Raw genomic sequence first — 19,346 nt, forward strand, 5'->3', positions numbered from 1 at the left:
ATATATATATATATATATATATATATATATATATATATATATATATATATATATATATATTTATATATATATATATATATATATATATATATATATATATTTATATATATATATATATATATATATATACACACACATATATATATATATATATATATATACACACACACACATATATATATATATATATATATATATATATATATATATATATATATATATATATATATATATATATATATATATATATATATATACATATATATATATATATATATATATATATATATATATATATATATATATATATATATATACATATATATATATATATATATATATATATATTTAAACTCCTGAAATCTCATTTATCAATTCATCGAATTCCAATAAGAATACAAAATTATAACACAACGTATATACGTCATTATCTAATATCAAATAAATCAAATCAACCAAAAATCATAAATAATTATATTAAAAACAGAAAATTTATATTCTTGACTCCTTTTTTGTACTTTTATTTTTATATCTATATTTTCATGTATATATTTATATATAACATAATCAAATCCTCAAAAACCAAAATCATCAAAGGTTGCATCAATGATGATTAACAATCATATACCATGAATACATATAATTTTATTTTCTAATCTCATCACTCATTCTTTTTAATCTCATCTTGAACCGTTTTGATGCTTTTGGCTTGTTAACAAAGCTTTTCTTCCTTATATTATCATATTTTGAGAATCAATAGAAGATGTTTGAAAAAATAGCTTATTAGACTATTCCTAATCAACTGCTCATAACAACGAATTCAAAATCAACGGGTTATAATCAAGTATCAATCGTTACATATTTAACAATGCAATTTACTAGTAGTTCATCACGCAATTTAACGCAATTTATCAATTTATTGTATGTTATTGAATATAAAATTCAACTTTTATAATATACTAGTAGTTCATCTAAAATTCATACCTTGTAAACAGGGAGAATATAAAAACAATTCTGTAATCTAAAAGTAAAATGGCGCAACAATCTCATGATAGAGAGAGTAACAAACTTTAACGGTAAATAAAATTTCGAGTCTGTTCCATCAATTACCAAAAATATTTATTCAAAATTCAATTCAACAAATCACTTTTACTCTTGCTATGCATTAGCCTCTTTTTATTATAAGAACTACATTATCAGATAACTTGGACAAATGCATATATAACAATAACAAAATCAATTTCCTCGTATAGTTGTATAGACGCATACTCGAACAGGTATGCATATACAACATTTCTCTTGGTACGGCAGTAGAAATTTAGAACCTTTAGCAAGTGTACTACACAAGTCTACAAGGTGAATTGTAGATGAGATATGAGAGGAGGTAGTGGCCAGAGCAAAAAATTGGCACCATTCTCACCAACTCGAACATTCAATCCTTCAATTTCCGTATTTATGCAGTTTCCACAGTATCGAGACCATGCCGGAAAATGGTCTCAGAATGACGTATACTGTAAAAAATCCGGATGTGGTAAATCGGTTCATCGGTCAGATCCAGCTTCTTCACTGTCCTTCCGACTAGCTAGCCTAACGATGTCGTCTACAAGTATCTTTCCATCTGGTGAGAACAACATCATGTTAACTGGTATTGAAAATAAAGAGAGTAATGGAAATGAACTGAGAACTTTCACTTCTGCTAAAAGAAAATGTTACCCAAAAAGTTCATGAGGACAGGAAAAATAAATGACAAAATATAGAGAAAGAACTTATATCTCCCTTCACAATTACAGCCAAGTAGCCAACTATTACCCCAATGTCATTAGTTGTCATCCGCCTAAACATATGGTTTAAGAGGTCGGATGTGTAAATATCGAGTCTCTTTCAAAAGTTCAGCTAAATACCAAAATTGTCTTTATTTAGATTTTACGAACAGTGTCACATGACCTGCTTATCTCCTCGCGAATTGCGAATCGTAAAAAGCAAATTATGGTCGATTTTGGGTTATTCTTGGGTAAAGTTGAGCGAATTGCGAATTCAAAAAGCGAATTAGCTAGCGAATTATGTTACACTACATTACTATGATGGATTGTTAAATTTATCAGTGTCAAGGAGTCTAACAAACCAACCTCGATCTTTTGAGAGCTTGCTGATGAGATCTTGGATACCATCTTTGTCCAATGTGTCCTTCAGATATGCAGCTGCTGAAGCAACTTCTTCTGGAGTCACCTTCCCATCGTAATCCCTAAATGTCATACATCTCTTGTTAGCATCTGTTCTAATTGTAGCATTTAATTTAATTGCAACATTATAAAATTAATCTTAAAAACAAACCTGTCTAGCAAACGCCAACGATTACCGATCTTGGCATCCACGTCATCAATTTCTTTTTCAAGTTTTTGAAGCATAGCATCCACCTGATACATATTTTATAAAGATTAATAAACCAATAAAGAACTGGATCAGGAAAAGAGAATGCATCTCCGACTACAAGTGCTGAAGAAACTCAATTAGACCCTATCTTACCTTATCTATAAGGGCTGAAGAAACTTGAGCAATATCTTCCTCCTCCTCATCCTGAACCTCATGGGCAGCTTTGTATGCCCTCTCAGCTTCAGCTTCACCTTCTGTTCCCTCCTTGTCGACCATACTATTGTATAACTCTATCTGGAAAACATAACTAGAAAAGTAAACTTTGTGTCCTAATAAAGTGGTTAAATTAAGAATAATTGTTTTAAAAGCACCAATGTTAACTGATGCTACAATAATTTCTATTTTTCACTAACCTCCTTATTGACAAGCCTCAAGAACTCCTTCCGTTCCCTGCTCACAGACTGAAGAGAAGAAAAGAAAGATTAGTCGAAGGATTGATAACATAAAAGATATTTATTCTAAGTGAGTAACATTAATTATTTGTACCGATACTGAAGCCAGAACAGCCAATGCACGGCTGAGTTCACAAAGCTGATCATCTTTATCAGATAATGCAGCCTTAGCACGTTCTTGTGCCTCCCTGGTAGTTGGATCCACCATCTCTTCCAACGCGATGTCCTTTTGGCCAGCAGTAGACTCCTTCAGTTTGGCCTTTTCTTCTTCTGCTTTCTTTTTCTCCTCCTCTTCCTACATTTCGGATAACAAGTATATTTTAAAATCTGAAACCAGCACTTAATAATAGAAGAAAATGATACTCCCTCTTATTCATTAATTTACTTTTTAAATTTCCAGCCTTAAATAAAAAAACACAAGTATAACGCCTTACATAGTGTTTAAAATATTAGGAATAAGAAAAAACAGCCAAATGTGTTGGAACATGGAACTTGGAACTCGAAAGGGAGTGAAAAGGACTCAAACCTTGATCAGTTCTTCTTGCATTTCAAGGAACTCTAACTTTCTCCTCCTTTCAGAAACTGTATCCTCAGAAGGCAAAGATGTTGCTCCAACGGTATCAACAACATTATCAGGCAAGGATGAAATTGCAGCTTCCACAGCTTCCTCGGGTTTGATTTTTCCAGAGACATTGAAGGCCCTGCCAAAAGAAGAGCAGTAGTGTATGTGACTGGGAAGCATTGATTGGTGAAAAAAAGCTCTATTAAAAGCAGAAGAATAATTAACAAAGCAAAGTGTTGCCTACCTGGAAAGAATCAGAAGAGATGATGGCACCGAATGATTGAGAGATAAGTCCAGCCAATCACGCAGCTGCTTACACAAATGGCAACTTGAATGAATGCATGCATACAAACGAGAGCACAAAATGTACTTTTTTCAATTAAGGATGTCATCTTAAAATACACATCGAGTAATATAATTATTAGACAGGCAATAAGTGATCAAGAAAAGAGGTCACTGTAATCATCAAGTGGTTACATCATAACTTGTATAATCACAGCTCAGTGACCAGCTCTTCAATGTTGGAAAGGAAATATGGAGGATTATGAACAAACCTGCTGGCGCATGTCTTCAACAGAAAGTAAACCAAGCAAACCTCTATCCCTACAAGCTTGACGAAGTTCTGCCTCTGAAAGCGACTCAACACCTTCCGCTTGAATCATTCTATCATCCTCTTTAATCCTTCCAAAAGAAGAAATTCAAAGACTCACTATCATTGTGAAAAGCTCAGTGATCAAACAATAAAAATTTTCCATAGTTTTGTACTACCGCTGTTTTTTATAAGTGTACCATTTCTCTTTTCTGGAAATTTCTAATAAAATGCACCATTTCATTAAACGGACACTTTGGTTAATGGGAAAAGAAAATCCATGAACACACCAGGGTTGGAAGCTAGAGTCTATAGAAAGGGGAGGGGATAGCCAAAGGGAATGAGGGAGTAAATTTAAATCAGACTTCAATAAATGTAAACAGGCTTTTGCACAAAGTTCAAACTCACCTCACAATTAAAAAGAAACTCTTTCCATTTAGAACTTTCATCTCAAAGTTACTAGTCCAACTACCTCCATCCATGTTTATTTCGGGGTATAAGGAAAAAAATTCGTTATTTTCACTATTTATGTTCATTCCCAATCGAGCAAAAGATTGAATTTTGGTTTTGGATTAAAACAAACAATATTAAAGGGCTCATTAATCAATATCCTTCCACTAAAATAAAGACTCAAGGGAGTACTTAACAAATCATAATAAACAGACAAGCCATTTTCATTTGTCTATCATATCTCAATGTTGAGAACAATAAAAGTTGATTTATCAACATATACATATTCCCAAAATCATGTCTTAGCAATGTTTTAATTCCCCCTTCCCCCAAACCATGTTGTTGTATTATGGTCATTATCTTTATTAGTAAGCATGTAATAGAAGCATTTTTGTGCTCGAAAATCTGGAAATTACATACTACATAACTTAAGACAGAGATTCCAAAATAACTCATGAGCAGCAACTAAATCAACAGCATTGCCACCCAACATTAGCTACAGAAACAATGGCAAAGTAATGAAAGGTTGTAGAAAAAAATTGTTAAAATAATACAGGTACCACAAAGGCACAACTACTTTTGCAGCTCGACTTACCTAAAAAAACAAATAATGATGACAATGACTTAGCAACACAACTTACTTTCGAAGCTTGTCTCGAAGCATAAAACGTAAATATGCATCTGTTCCAAATGGCATGATACCCATATATTTGCACATATTTACCAATCGAGGCCTACAACGTAAAAAATAAACGTCATGAGAGCTATATGAGGACAACATATGATAATTTTTTTAACAAAAGATAATACATCGTCTAAAAAAAGAGCGAACCAACCTGCTAATGTTGTCAAGAGTCAATTCATCATTAAACAACTTAGCAAAACCCAGAATTTCTTCATTGGAGACATCTTCACCCCTCCTAACCTGTTAATATGATGATTCAGTGTAAAACTAGAAATAGATCTGAAGAGACACAAAAAATGAACAAATCATGACCTTCTTACTTTGTTCATAAATTCATCAAGATCTTCCGCAGTTTGTTTAATCTCTCCACTACGAGAATTCTGGACTTCTTTGGCCATTTCTTTCACTGTGTCCTGAAGAAACTTGGCATACTCTATTCTAGCATTTAGCCTCCTTTTCAGTTCCTCCTATAAGAAATGGTATTAGACATCTAGATATATTCCAATTAACATTACAAGGGAAACACATAATCAAATAGCAATCACTGTTTGCAGCTCCTAAAATTTCCTCCTATTGCCAAATGAAACGGTATTCTTGGCAGAGAAAGTAAAAGCACATGAGTGCCTCACACAAAGTATAGAGCTTCAAACCAAAAACCAAGCATAGACTTAAACCAACGCCAATCATATTATTGGTAGAAAACTAGAAATCAAAGATGCAATATCAACTTAACTCTTAGCAAATATAAAGCACACTAAGCGCAACAATCAATTTTCTCTTTTTTGTGCTCAGTATTCAGTAACAAGCAGAGTTCAAAAGTGACTTGGGCACAATAAGGTGATTTCAAAAAGCTCCCACAACTAGCTTTTAGGGAAAAGTATTGGAAATAAGTCCATAGTCATTCTCCTGATTCTTGGTTCATTTTACTGCACACGCTTATATGTAAAGTCAATCAGCTATCCAAATCAGCCAACAAAACATCACACTAATTTAGTTAACAAAATAAGCTATAATATATAACTAATTCAAACAGGGCCCATAAGATACTTTTCAAATAGTCATTGTAAAACCAATGAGCCAATGATACAAGTGACCATCAGCAGAACGGAAATGTGTGAGGTATATGCAGAAGTGGATGTGATCCATCTAAGCAATATTTTACTCTAACATGAAGGTTTCTTTAATTGCCTCAATTTTCAGCACCGGCATGCATACACAAGAAAGTATCGTGCATTTTTTGGAATTATTCAGTTAAGCCAAAATAAATTCAGTTAAATTGAGGAAAACGTTTGAACACAAGCCTTTACAAACAATGCTTAGTTTGACTGAAAAAACAGAAACAGTGTTAAGAACTCCCGATAATATATGAAGAAACTTAAAAGGGAAAAGTCTCAAAAATCTATATCTTACTGTATGTAAGACAAGAATACAGAAATGCACAAAATCCTGCCCAAACTATGATATCAAAGTGGAAATTAAAATCAACACTTCATTAATTGGAGATAAGGAAACCAGAATTAAGAAACTTCTACATAGAGAAAAATAACAACAAACACTACAACAATGCAAGAGACTTAATCCCAAAAGATTGGGGTCGACTATATGAATCAATGTATCAGTCACCATTACAAAGTTATTTGTCTCCCATAAAGATTTCATTAATAACCATTTAACTTTAATTATTAAGATCACTTAAATTATAGTTAATCATAATTCAAGTTGTCAAACAAAATACTTCCTCCGTTTCTAATTGATATTCCCACAAGGAATGTTAACAGTAATTAAGAAAAATGGAATCTTTGTGCATTGAAGTAATGATAAGGTAGACAGTAAAAATATTTTATATTGGTTTTAATTGTAGGTGGAAAACATGTAGGGATAACAAAAATAAAATAACATAAAAAAGAATAAAGATACATATGATTCTTTGTAGGTTAAATATTTTATATTGGTTTTAACTGTAATTGTAAGTTAAAAAAAATGTAGGGACCACAAGAATAGACTATTGAGATTTTCTAAAAAAAAATGACATTTTTGTTCAACATATGTAAAAATAAGGGTTAAATATAACCAAAAACTATGGAATGAAAATATAAAAATTCTTTGTGGGAACAACAATTAAAACTACTCAAAATAGAAAATGTGAACATCAATTAAAAATGGAGAGCGCAATTAATGAATTAGTTAATCAATTATACACTAAAAATACCTCATATGGTGCAACTATAATAGCTATGGGCATATTATTGCATAATAATAATAGTAGTTCAAAAACAAAAATGCAATTATAAGTTCAAAACTCCTCTTATGTGACTTCTTTCTCAAAAATCCACACTATCTACCGCAATTTGCGTTATTTCTCTATTATAGTTGTTATCCGCTACACCAAGACCACCAACCATTATCTTCTAGCTTTGAACGATTTCTTTCTCTTTCAGCTTTATAGTGCCTCTCGTTTGTGCTAAAGTTACAATCTGTGTACTTTATCTTGATCGAGTTATCTCATCTAAGATCGCCGCAAAAAGAAAAGGGCTTAAGGTCGAGCCTTGATCCAGGCCAATTGTTGCCCTTCCACATATCCTAGCATTCGTCTTTACTTCTCAGTACATATCTTGCACTATATTAACGTATTACTTAGGAGTACCCTTACTGCCAATACCCACCAAAGTACTTCTCTTAGTACCATAATGCAAAACAAGGTCGCAATTGCATTGCATCGGCCGCATTGTAAAGGTTTTCAAAATAAACTTATCGATATTTCCCGCGTAGCAAAGGTGTAAAAAACCGTATTTTGAGTTGTATCAAGGGATATCTTATGGTTTCGACCGATATTCAGGTGATACAATAGCCGCATTACTTTAGTCACTGCATTAACATCCTGTTATCGCGATTGACTGTTATCGCATTTTTATACTGTGATTAGTACCTTGTCATATGTTTTTTTTCCAAGCCAATAAAAAACCATTTGCAAGTCTCTTTATCTAGACCTATAGTACTCAATCATTTGTCTCACAAGATGAATTGCTTCCATTGTATATCTCCCTAACATGAAACCAAATTAGTTCTCTGCTATGAAGACACATCTCCACATACATATCTCTATCACTCTTTATCATAACTTTATAGTATGGCTCATGACTTTTATTCTTTGATATTTAGTACAAATTTAGATAATCTTCTTTATTGTTGTAAATGGGCACTAGAGTACTTCTTTGCAAGTCATAGGGCATCTTGTCTGTCTATATATATATATATATATATATATATATATATATATATATATATATATATATATATATATATATATATATATATATATATATATATATATATATATATATATATATATATATATATATATATATATATATATATATATATATATATATATTCAAACATCTATTTAAAAGCCATAAATGTCACTTCACTACCAAAATCAACTTGAAATAAATTGCTTAATAAGCTAAACTCACGGGTTCATGAGTTGATAGAAATGTTATCAAACCAAAACATCATTACACAGCACACACAAGATAATCACGTTTTATGCCTATGTACTACGTAGTATACATGAAAAGTATTGAAAACTTGGATATGAATTCCATGTATCAAATACTTCAAAAGTTATATGCAAAAGAGAAAGAATAGAAGCAAATCACAAAAGAATATTAATTCCCATGAATTTTGATTTCCTATTTACTAACAAATATAACTTTCCTATATAATTAACCCTTCTTTCATCACAACTCACAAGCCCTTAATAAAACAGGAAATCAACCATAAACATGAAAGATAATGGTAGCCAATGCAACTGCAAGCATGCAACAATACTGTTTTACTTGCAAAAGTAATCAATACCTGTTCCTTCATCTTGTCTTGAAAAGTAGATGGTAGCATGTTCGGAAATAATTTTAAGAATACTGGCAGCAATAACTCCATAAATGGGACAATAATGAAAACTGCAACTGGAACTAGCCTGAAGATATCAGCTGTAGTGCGAGTAAGTTGTTGTCTCTCCCTTCTTGATAGACTCTTGCCACTAGCAAGCTTCAATAGCAACCTTGAACTAATTCTAACATCAGCCCAAAGTAATTTTGTGCCAAGCCAATAATGCTGCAATGTAGATACAAATTCATCTTTCCAATGCCTAAGCTTCTTAGCCCAATCCTCTCTACAGTAATGGACAGTACACAGAAGTTAATAGCACTTCAAAAACTAAGCTAAGAGAATGATTAAGGTTTTACCTGCTCATAGAAGCAATAACCCTAAAAGCAGGTCCAATCCCTAAAAGTTTGGCCCAAAACTTTTGCAGTATCGTCTTTTCACTCTTTTGAAGTTCTTGCACTTGCTTAGCTTTGGCTTTAGCTTTAGCAGAACTGAGGCCTTCAACAGCTTCATCACATTCTTCCGGTGAAGGTTCCTTTGATTGAGTAACAACCTTTTCTTCATTTTTATTATCACCACTACGTAACTCTGGTTGACCAGCTGCTGCTGTCGAATAGCGCAAGACCTGTGACAGCAAGGCTGAACCTACACAAGATCCAGAACAAATCTGCCCATTAACTGATCGGAAAAATGGACTCCCACCCCAGTGATTGCGTGGATGCCCCACAAAAGAGTAAAGTTTTAATTTATCCTTTATTGAAAATGATCCACTCTCTTTCCTTGAATCAGAATCCACAGAAGGAAGAACAACAGCTAAATTTGGATCGCAGGTGTGAGGAACAGAAGATGACTGCCCATACTCAAAACCTGAAAAACATCGGAAGGAGCCATTGGGTTGAGTACATGCCCTAACAAGGGATTTCCTTTGACGCAAAATTGCTCGTGTACCCATGAGAAACTTTCAGATTTGGTGTTCAAAAAGCAAGCTAAACCTATTGAAAGATCCCTAGAACGATTCTTCCCATGGAATGAAGAAAATTTCCCCTCACTTGCACTTTAATCCAGAATGCAAACTGCTGTTGAATCTCACAGAAATAACAAAGAAAAATAACCTATTAAGGCAAACGAATGTTTTAGAAAGTTAAAAAAAAAAAAAAAAATCACAATAGTAATATTAAACAAAGAAATGAAAAATAGGTCTAGAAAAATAAAGTCGACTAGTTAAAATGACATATCATGAAGGCTGAAGCACATTATTTACTCGATAATAAAGAGTACAAAAAAACTCATCAACTCATTAAAAAGTTACTAATAAAGCACAAAAAATGCTCAAGTACCAACAAACAATGAAGTCCATAAGTTATAATGATGTAACAAGACTACAAGAGATATATAAAACTTGGACGTGGTTTCCATTGATTTGGAAACGACATATGACAAGTTACCTGGAAAAGTATTTTAGTGGGCAATGAAAAAAAGTATTCCCAAAAGGAAAACTAAAGTAAGGCAAGATATGCATCGAAAAGTGAAGACAAATGTTTAGAAATGTGGCGGTCAAACACATGAATTTTCTATTACAACTGGCCTTGGTCCCTAAGCCCTTTTCTTCAACAACAATGCTAGATGAGATAACTCGATCATTCTAAGGAGACGTGCATTGGTGTGCTGTTTGTTGAGGACATTATTTTTAGTAAATATTAAGTTAGGGCGATAAAGACAAGAGTTAGAGTCACAAGGATTTATATTCAGTCAAAGTGAGAAGAAATACATGAACTGTCATTTACCAATAAGATTAAAAGAGACACTATAAAGTTGGAAGAAAAAACATTGTTCTAATTGGATACTTTAAATACCTTGGGTCTATATCAAGATAGTGGGAATGACCAGTAGGATGTTAACCTTAGAATTAACTGGGGGAGCCAAAATAGAAGAGTGCCCCCAAAGATATTATCAAGGTGAACCAATAAAGTAAAAGGGAATTTATTACGGAATGATTATTAGATTGTCGCTATTATATGTAAAAATAGTGGAGTTTTAGAAAAGATCATTTAAATAAAATGAGAGTAGCTGAGATCAAAGACTAGACATTTTAGGGATAAAATTCGAAACAAAGACATTAGAAAAAGTTATGAGTCACAGATATTGAGGATAGCATGAAGGAGAATCGTTTGAGATGGTTTGAGCATATGCATTGACAAAGTATTGGCGTAGCGATACGGAAGATTGAAGGTTAGAACTTAAGGGATCTAAAAAAAGGGCAAAGAAGACCGAAAAGTACCTAGAGAGCAAATGTGAAAAAAAAATTTAATAGAGGGCAAAGAAGACTGATCCCAATCTTTAAGGATTAAGACTTTGACATTATTTATTGTTTGTAAGCTCATTTACAACCTAAATTTACTTTAATGTAGTGAACTTGTGATATAAGAACAAATACAAGAGTGGAGGCCATGAAGAGCTAATACTATCAACAATCAAGATAGAGAAATATGTTCGTGAGCAATAACAAATTTAGAGAACACAACAAATGCAATGAGCATCTTGGCTTCCTTTCTCACCACCAAAAGATTTTTTTTATGTAAATATTTAAATACAACTCACTCAAACAATCATCTTCTATGATGTTTGCTCTTACAAGATTCCCTAATAGCTCTCAAACTCTCTCTAGGGTTAGCTCTCTTTACCTCACAAGTTTAAGGCACTCAACTAGCTTCACAAGCTCTTATTTGAGCTACCCTCAAGCTTCTTCAATAGAGTAAACTTCCTTGAAGTTAACTCTCCTTTTTAGTGGTTTTTATTTCTCACTCTTTTCTCTAGATCTTTTCTTGAAGTGCATGGAATTAAATAGGTTCCACACCTTTCTCACACACTTTTTCTAGTTTCAAGAGGTATTCTTAACACCCACAAAGGATATGAGAATAAATCCTCACAAAGTCAGAACGTGTGCTTCACCTGGAACATGAGGTTTCCATGAAGTTTTCACCTCAAAGCCAAGGAGTACTCGTCCCAAAAGTTGGGGTTTCTAAGCACCTAATAGACCATGTTGCTCGTATGAGGAGCCATCGAGATAAGGTTTTTGTCTTACTCCGCCCATTATGCCTTGGCTTGCCCAAGCATGAGCACACACCAACACGTTGCACCTGAGTCTTCATCTGCAAGCACACATTTGTTTGCTCGTTCAAGCAATTAACTTCGACCATCACATGCTAGTCCAAGATCTTGTGATTGAGTACTAGCAATTTCTTTTACAATATTGAAAACCTTTCTTAAAACACGCAAGATTCTAATCCTTCCATTTAAAGTATAAATACAACTTTAAAAAGTAAAATTGCGAACTCGAAATCCTTCCAAATTCATCCTATTTTGGAAGTAAACGAAAGTGAAGATGAGGCTTTCTCCCTCATCGCATATTTTTTTACAGCAAGTCTTGCGAGAGACCGCCTTACGGTGAGACCACTCCTACAACGGTAGCTCAATCATCCCAATTTTAATTTTTACAATTTAAGGTCAAAATTAATACCTTTAAGGTCAAAATTGGTGTCCTTAAACAATTATAACCGATCATTTATGATTTATTACTTAATGATCAGAAATAATCACTTCAAGATTATAATTGATCCCTATATTGGTAATGACTTATAATTTAGCAGTATAAGCTTTAAATTGATCACTTTAAGGTTAAAACGGATTGATCATTCAGGTTAAAGTTGTTCACTCTAATGTTATAAATTGATCACGTTATATATAACTGATCATTTTAATGTGTAAATTGATCACTTTAAAGTTAGAATTGTTCATTTTTAACAAGGTCATAATTGATACATTTTAAATTGAAATTGACCACTTTATGATCAGTATTGATCAGATTAAAATTGAAAATGGGTCGGCCCTTATGTGTTTGGTCTCACAATAAGATGATCTTTCATGATAGTTCCTTTTTTTAATTACCAAACAAGTGATAGTCTAATTTTTATCCTTTCCACCCCCTCTCGTTTCCATCCAAATCCCCCCTACCAAACACACACCACACAATTCGAACACACAAAAACAACTCATTATGCGATAAACACCAAAGTTTCACAAATCATTATAAGCATTAATGCACATATGTATCATCTTAATTAGAAATATAATAGATAAAACACCAAATTAAACAAAAAAAAAATGCAATCAAATCAAAACTAACGCATCTACAAAACAACTTGAAAACAATCCAAATCAAATTACACCATCAGTAAGGTATAAAAGTTTCATATTCCTAACAAAAATATCATATTTAAGAAAAATCGATTTAAGCGTACAACATACTTGGCATTCGCATACAATCATAAGAGTATAACGATTATAAAAAAAGTAAAGTACTTACCAGATGAAATCTCAAAACCTAGTTCACCGATGAAGAAAACGTAATTGAATGGGAAAGAGGGAAAAAATGGGGTAAGACTTGAATGTTCTACCAACTGAAGACTCTGCGGTTTTGAGGAGAGAGAAGATTAATGAAGAACGTCGGAAAAAAGGGTTTTAGCGTTGGGTGAGTTTTTGTGGTGGATGTATTGGAAAATTGGAGCACTAAGTCTTTTACGGATCCATACAAATAGCTTACTTATAATTTTTCTAAAAAATATTCACCAATTTATTATTATGGCCACTTTATTGTGAAATAACTACAATTGTACCAGTTTAAACTATATAAAAAGTTGTTTCTCATACAACTGGAAAATTGGTTTTTTATTGTTTTTTTTAGTAATGGACCTTTTGTATTTGACTCGTCCCATGTGAGATGGTATTATACTAAACAGGCTGAAAAGTAAATTGATTCTTTTATTTTTTAAAAAAATTAAATATTTGCCCGGCTTATATTAAACTGTGTAATCTAAAATAATTTTAATGAAAAATCTGTCAAATTAGAGAGCAAAACGTCATACGTGCTACTCCATTTTGTCATTCGGGTGTTCATTTGTGACGACCCATTTTTTTCATGATTAAAAATTCTCAAATGATACTACGTGTAATTATTATAGCCACCTTATAATTTTAATATATACTTACAATTTTTAATGAGAAAATTCTATGAAACTACCTATTCTATACCTGATTTTGCAAAAAACTACCTTATCTAATTTTTTTTCCAAAAAACTACCTTATGTAATACTTATCTTTGCAAAAGAGTACCATTTGACGGATTCGAATGTTTGACCGTCAATACTAACGTTTGACTTTCACGTGTGAAGCACGTGCCCCTTTTATAACCAGCCCTTCCTTCATTTCAGAAATTCCATGCCATTTTCTCGTTTTGCTGCTTCGAAAAAAGCCCTAATTTTTCCCCTCCTTCTTCGAAATCCCCCAAATTACTCCCCTTATTCTTCAAAAAAACCCTAAATTATTCTCGTTTTCCTTTGAAAAACCTTAAATTTTTGCTAGTAATTAGTAATGTCATCTTCTTCTTCAACCCAAAACTCGAAACCTGAAAACTGTGGGTGTGGAGTTCCCTTTGCAAGGAGGGTTTCATGGACCAAGGAAAATCCAAGAAGAAGGTTTAAGAGTTGCGTTTTTTATGATCCTGATACAAATTGGAGGGGATGCAAAAAGTTTAAATGGGTTGATCAACCTGAAAAGGCTGTTTGGCAAAGAGAAGTCACGAACAAGCTTGTGGAGGAGAAGCGACAATTGGCAACCGAAATCAAGATCTTGACATCAAGGGTTTGTTGCTTGGAACATGAAAAGGAACAAGCAATTTCAGAAATTAAAAGGATTAAGAAGAAATGGATGAATGAGAGGAAGCATGGAAATCAGTTTACAAGCTTTGCATTAGGGTTTTTCGTTTGTTTTTTGTTAGTGTTTGTTGTATTAATCAAGGCTATTATTTGAAGTTTAGGACCTATTTAAGAATAATTGTAACAGTGATTTGGGTATTGTAAATTGATCATGATCATTGAATGAATTAAGATTTTATTTTTTCAATTTAATTTCTTTTGCAGGAACTGTAAATACACTTTTGTTAATGTAATGTGGGTTGTGTTTGCTGTTTGTTGTTTGCTGTGTTTGTTTGTTTGCTGTGGGTTTGCTGTTTGGTGTGTGTTTGCTGTGTATGGTTAATGTAATGTGGGTTGTTGTGGTTGCTGTGTGTTTGATGTTTTTGGTGTGTTTGGTGTTTGCTGTTTGATGTGTACCTATTCTATGATGTTTTCAACTTGCTGTTTGGCTCAGTAGCAATGTACATTAGATGAACATGCCATTTCAGCAAGTTGCTGTGTTTATGTTTGGCTCAGTAGCTCTAATGTGTGTGGTGTTTTTGTTTGGTGTTTGCTGTGTTTACTTAACCTTTTCAATCATTCAGCAAGTTGCTGTCATGCTCAACACAATCACACTTCCTTAAACAAAATGATCTTAAACATGATCTGAACATGATGAACATTGATCTGAAAACTGATTTGAACATTGATTCAACACAATCAGTTCAGCACAGCACATATTACTTATCAATTGCTCTGAACATTGATCTGCACATTGATTCAAGGGTGTCTCAGTATGAACATTGATCTGAACACTGATTTGAACATTGATTCAACACAATCAGTTCAGCACAGCACATATTACTTATCAATTGCTCTGAACATTGATCTGCACATTGATTCAAGGGTGTCTCAGTATGAACATTGATCTGAACACTGATTTGAACATTGATTCAACACAATCAGTTCAGCACAGCACAGCACAGAACATTGATTTGAACATTTGATTACATGCTGTTCATCTCAAAACACAGTATATGTCTTACATTAATTCAGCACATTAAATTCAAAGAAACAAAGTACATTCTCAATTCAAATACAGCTCTATATTTGACTTTGTTGATCCACTATACATGAAGTGGATGCTGTTGTTCCGGTTTGTTTGTTGACTGCTGGTGCAAGGAGTTCCCATTTTAGGCCTTCCACCCTTTGACTTCCTCCCTGTTGGATGTGATTTTGCTGGATTCTTGCATTTTCTTTTGTTGTGGCCTAACTCACCGCAATTACCACATCTTCGTTGCTTGAATTCTCGAACAACATTTACAGGCTTGTTACCTCCTTTACCTTCATCGTTTTCCTTTTTTCTTTTCTTCATTTTAGGCCTTCCAGGCATCTTTCGAAATGGTGGAGGAAGAGGTTTTGCTAAAGTGGTTGTCGGCCACATTTCGCGTCCTGGCATACCATAAAACTTAGGAGCATACGTCTTTGCATACGTTTCTACAAGATACGCCTGATGGACAAATTCACTAGCATCCAATTTTCTAATACAAATACAAGCCATGGCATGTTTGCAAGGGATCCCAAGAAAATTCCAACTTCCACAAAGGCATGTCTTATTGGTCAAGTTCACAACGTAACTTTTTTCATCATCATCCACCTCAAACTCAGACACATCCACTGGGATTACCTTCAAACCATATATTTCCTTTGAATTTTTTTCAATCATTTTGGAGATAGCTGGCATCAACACACCTCTAAAGTTACCCAACCCTTCTCTTTTGGCTGCACTCCGTTGCATCACATATCTCCTAATCCACTCCATAAGAGAAATAATGGGCTTCCCCCTAGCTTCTACTAACACATTATTAAATGATTCACAACAATTATTTAACAACATCCCAGACTTACTCCTAATAGGAAAAGCATGCCTAGACCAGTGTTTAGCAGGAATAGCAGCTAGATATTCATATGCTTGAACAGAAATATTCTTTATTTCATTCATTTCTCTATCAAAATCAAACTGTAAAAGGTAAATTATTACTAATTAGTTCGACATTAAAATCAAACTGTAAAAGGTAAATTATGACACATCCATACCTTGTTGTAAGCTCTTGCTGCTTTCCAAAAGTGATGCTTGTACAACTCTCCAGGGAACTTAATCTTAAAGTTAGCCCATATATGCCTACAGCAAAACCTAATTTCGGCTTCAGGAATCACTGCGTTTAAAGCTTCAATCAAACCCTACATTGTGAACACATTAGTATTTAGAATGTTAATTACAATTCAAACAAATTATAGAAATCAAGTAACTACGTGCATACCTTTTGCCTATCGCTCATGAAGGTAAAATCTTCACATCCTGCTTGCACCCAACTACTTGATGAACTAACCGACTTTAGGTCTTCTATAAGGAGATTTAGAAACCAAGTCCAAGTTTCTACGTTTTCTGTTTCGACGACAGCCCATGCAACAGGGAAGATGTTATTGTTCCCATCCTTACCTACAGCGGTAAGCAAAACCCCAGGGAATTGTCCCTTCAAATGCGCCCCATCAACACATATAATAGGCCTACAGCCAGCAACAAAACCCTCCTTACATGCTGGCAAACATATATACATCCTTTGAAACAAGGGTGGAGGTGTCTCTATTCCGATGCATTTGACGATTGCAGTGCTTCCAGGGTTATACCTCCTTATTGCTTCCGCATAATCCCACACCCTGCTATACTCTTCACTAGCATCACCAACTAACATTTTCTTTGCAATTCTTTTAGCCATGTAGCACTTAGAGTATTTCACTTCACAACCTAACTCCCTGTTTACCCGTTTCTTAAATGCCTTTAATTCCCAATTTGGATTTTCCCTCCAATCCTGTATGTATTTCTCAGCTAAATACAAAGCAGTGACTTTGTTATTTTGGTGTTGGTGACCACAAGTGTGCTCGGGAAAATAACTCCTTATTTGAAGTGTCTCCTCATCTTTCAACTTCACAGCATGAACCTTAAAACAACACTTCTTATCGTTCCCACAAACACAGTTCACAATTCTACCTTTCAATTTAACGCAATCGCATCTATTGTAGCAATACACAGTTATCCTATTTCTACCATTATGCAGGTAACAATAATTGTAAGCACATTCAATAGCATGGTACCTTAACGCTTTTCTAAAGACATATGTAGAAGGAAACTTAAGGCCTAAAGACAAAATGATCTTACCCTTAAAATCAACCTCAGGATTGAATGTAGGATAGCTTGCTATACCTTCCTCATCAACATTCAATGCACCCAAATCAACATCATCAAGCTCCAATTCATCATCATTAACGTATATGTCTCTATTGTTTTCCTCATCAACCTCCTTATCTACTAACAATCTAATTTCATCATCACCTATAAACACATCATCGAGACCATAAACTACATTTTCTGCAAACAAATCTGAAACATGCTCATATTCATCCTCATCACCGCAACTGTAATCATCATCACTGCTAACCTCAGATTCAGAAAGTTGTTGTTGTAGGGTTAAACCTCTCTCAATTGGTGTAAGGTTTAGGGTTGAAATAGCATCTGAGTTATTTGTTTTAGATCTAGGGTTAGCACTTACACATTCTTTATAACCCGTATATGTGTTTGGTGGTCCCATTTCCCCAACATCAACAACTATATTTGCTCTTTCCAGGTCATCCACAACCTCATGTGCCACATCATTTCTTTCAAGCTCCACCTCATCTGTCCTAACATTGACCAACTCATTTGCCAACTCAGAATGCTGCATTTTCGAAGTACTTGCTTTTTTCCAGATTTTCAATTTCTTCATGTTACTGATTTATCTAATTTAAGGAACCATTATACATTATTCTCAAACAACAATAATCAATTAACAAATGACAACATAAAAATAAGAAATTAATAACGAAAATTACAGCAGCCATTGAAATAAAGGAGCGAAATTACAGACAAAAAAAATTTCAACAACGAAGAAAAGATCCTTAATTGAGTGGTGCTACATACCTCTAAATGTTAGATGCTTCAGCTGGAAGATGTCTCAAGGAAGAAGGGAGCGAATTGGAGAGCTTTGCACAGCTTTTTCGAAGAAGATAACCCGATTTTTTCGAAGAAGAAGAGAAAAGATAAGCTTTTTCGAAGAAGGTTTCTGAAATGAACAGCAGCAATGAAGAAGGTTTGCTAAATAATGGGTCACGTGCGTCACACGTGATAGTCAAAGTTAGTTTTGACGGTCAAAACTAACCTTTCCGTTAAAAGGTACTCTTTTGCAAACATAAGTATTACATAAGGTAGTTTTTTGGAAAAAAAAAATTAGATAAGGTAGTTTTTTGCAAAATCATGTATAGAATAGGTAGTTTTATAGAATTTTCTCATTTTTAATTGATTATTTATATAATTTTTAAGTAATATTTTATAATTTTAAAATGACTAATTATAAATTTAAAATGGTTAATTTTTATCAAAGTGATCCTTACTATCTAAAGTGTTTATTTGCAGTTTTAGGGTGATATATATTATAATCTTAAAATAATCGTTTATAACGTTAAATAATTATTTATAACTTAAAGTGATCAATTAAAATAAATTAATTATATGGGTTCCTCTCATTAAAAG

The 19,346-nt window shown here is 33.4% G+C and overlaps 1 protein-coding gene across 2 annotated transcripts; it reads right to left on the bottom strand.

The window, feature by feature from the left end:
* Nucleotides 1-872: 872 nt before the first annotated feature.
* LOC130817916 (uncharacterized) lies at nucleotides 873-13,619 on the bottom strand. 2 transcript variants are annotated; one of them, XM_057683884.1, is made up of 15 exons: nucleotides 13,357-13,619; nucleotides 9,353-10,069; nucleotides 8,967-9,279; nucleotides 5,429-5,575; nucleotides 5,260-5,348; nucleotides 5,065-5,157; nucleotides 3,939-4,065; nucleotides 3,629-3,693; nucleotides 3,349-3,523; nucleotides 2,917-3,117; nucleotides 2,784-2,831; nucleotides 2,524-2,664; nucleotides 2,332-2,414; nucleotides 2,127-2,242; nucleotides 873-1,618 (listed from the first exon to the last, which is right to left on the bottom strand). In XM_057683884.1, exons 2-15 carry the CDS (start codon nucleotides 9,943-9,945, stop codon nucleotides 1,542-1,544), a joined length of 2,268 nt encoding a protein of 755 aa, XP_057539867.1. In that variant the 5' UTR covers nucleotides 9,946-10,069; nucleotides 13,357-13,619; the 3' UTR covers nucleotides 873-1,541. The 2 variants fall into 2 exon arrangements, with proteins under 2 accessions (XP_057539867.1, XP_057539866.1); XM_057683883.1 differs by having other exon boundaries at nucleotides 998-1,618; nucleotides 9,353-10,105.
* Nucleotides 13,620-19,346: the final 5,727 nt, after the last annotated feature.

The sequence above is a fragment of the Amaranthus tricolor genome, chromosome 7 (assembly GCF_026212465.1).
Source record: "Amaranthus tricolor cultivar Red isolate AtriRed21 chromosome 7, ASM2621246v1, whole genome shotgun sequence".
NCBI classification, from domain to species: Eukaryota; Viridiplantae; Streptophyta; class Magnoliopsida; order Caryophyllales; family Amaranthaceae; genus Amaranthus; species Amaranthus tricolor.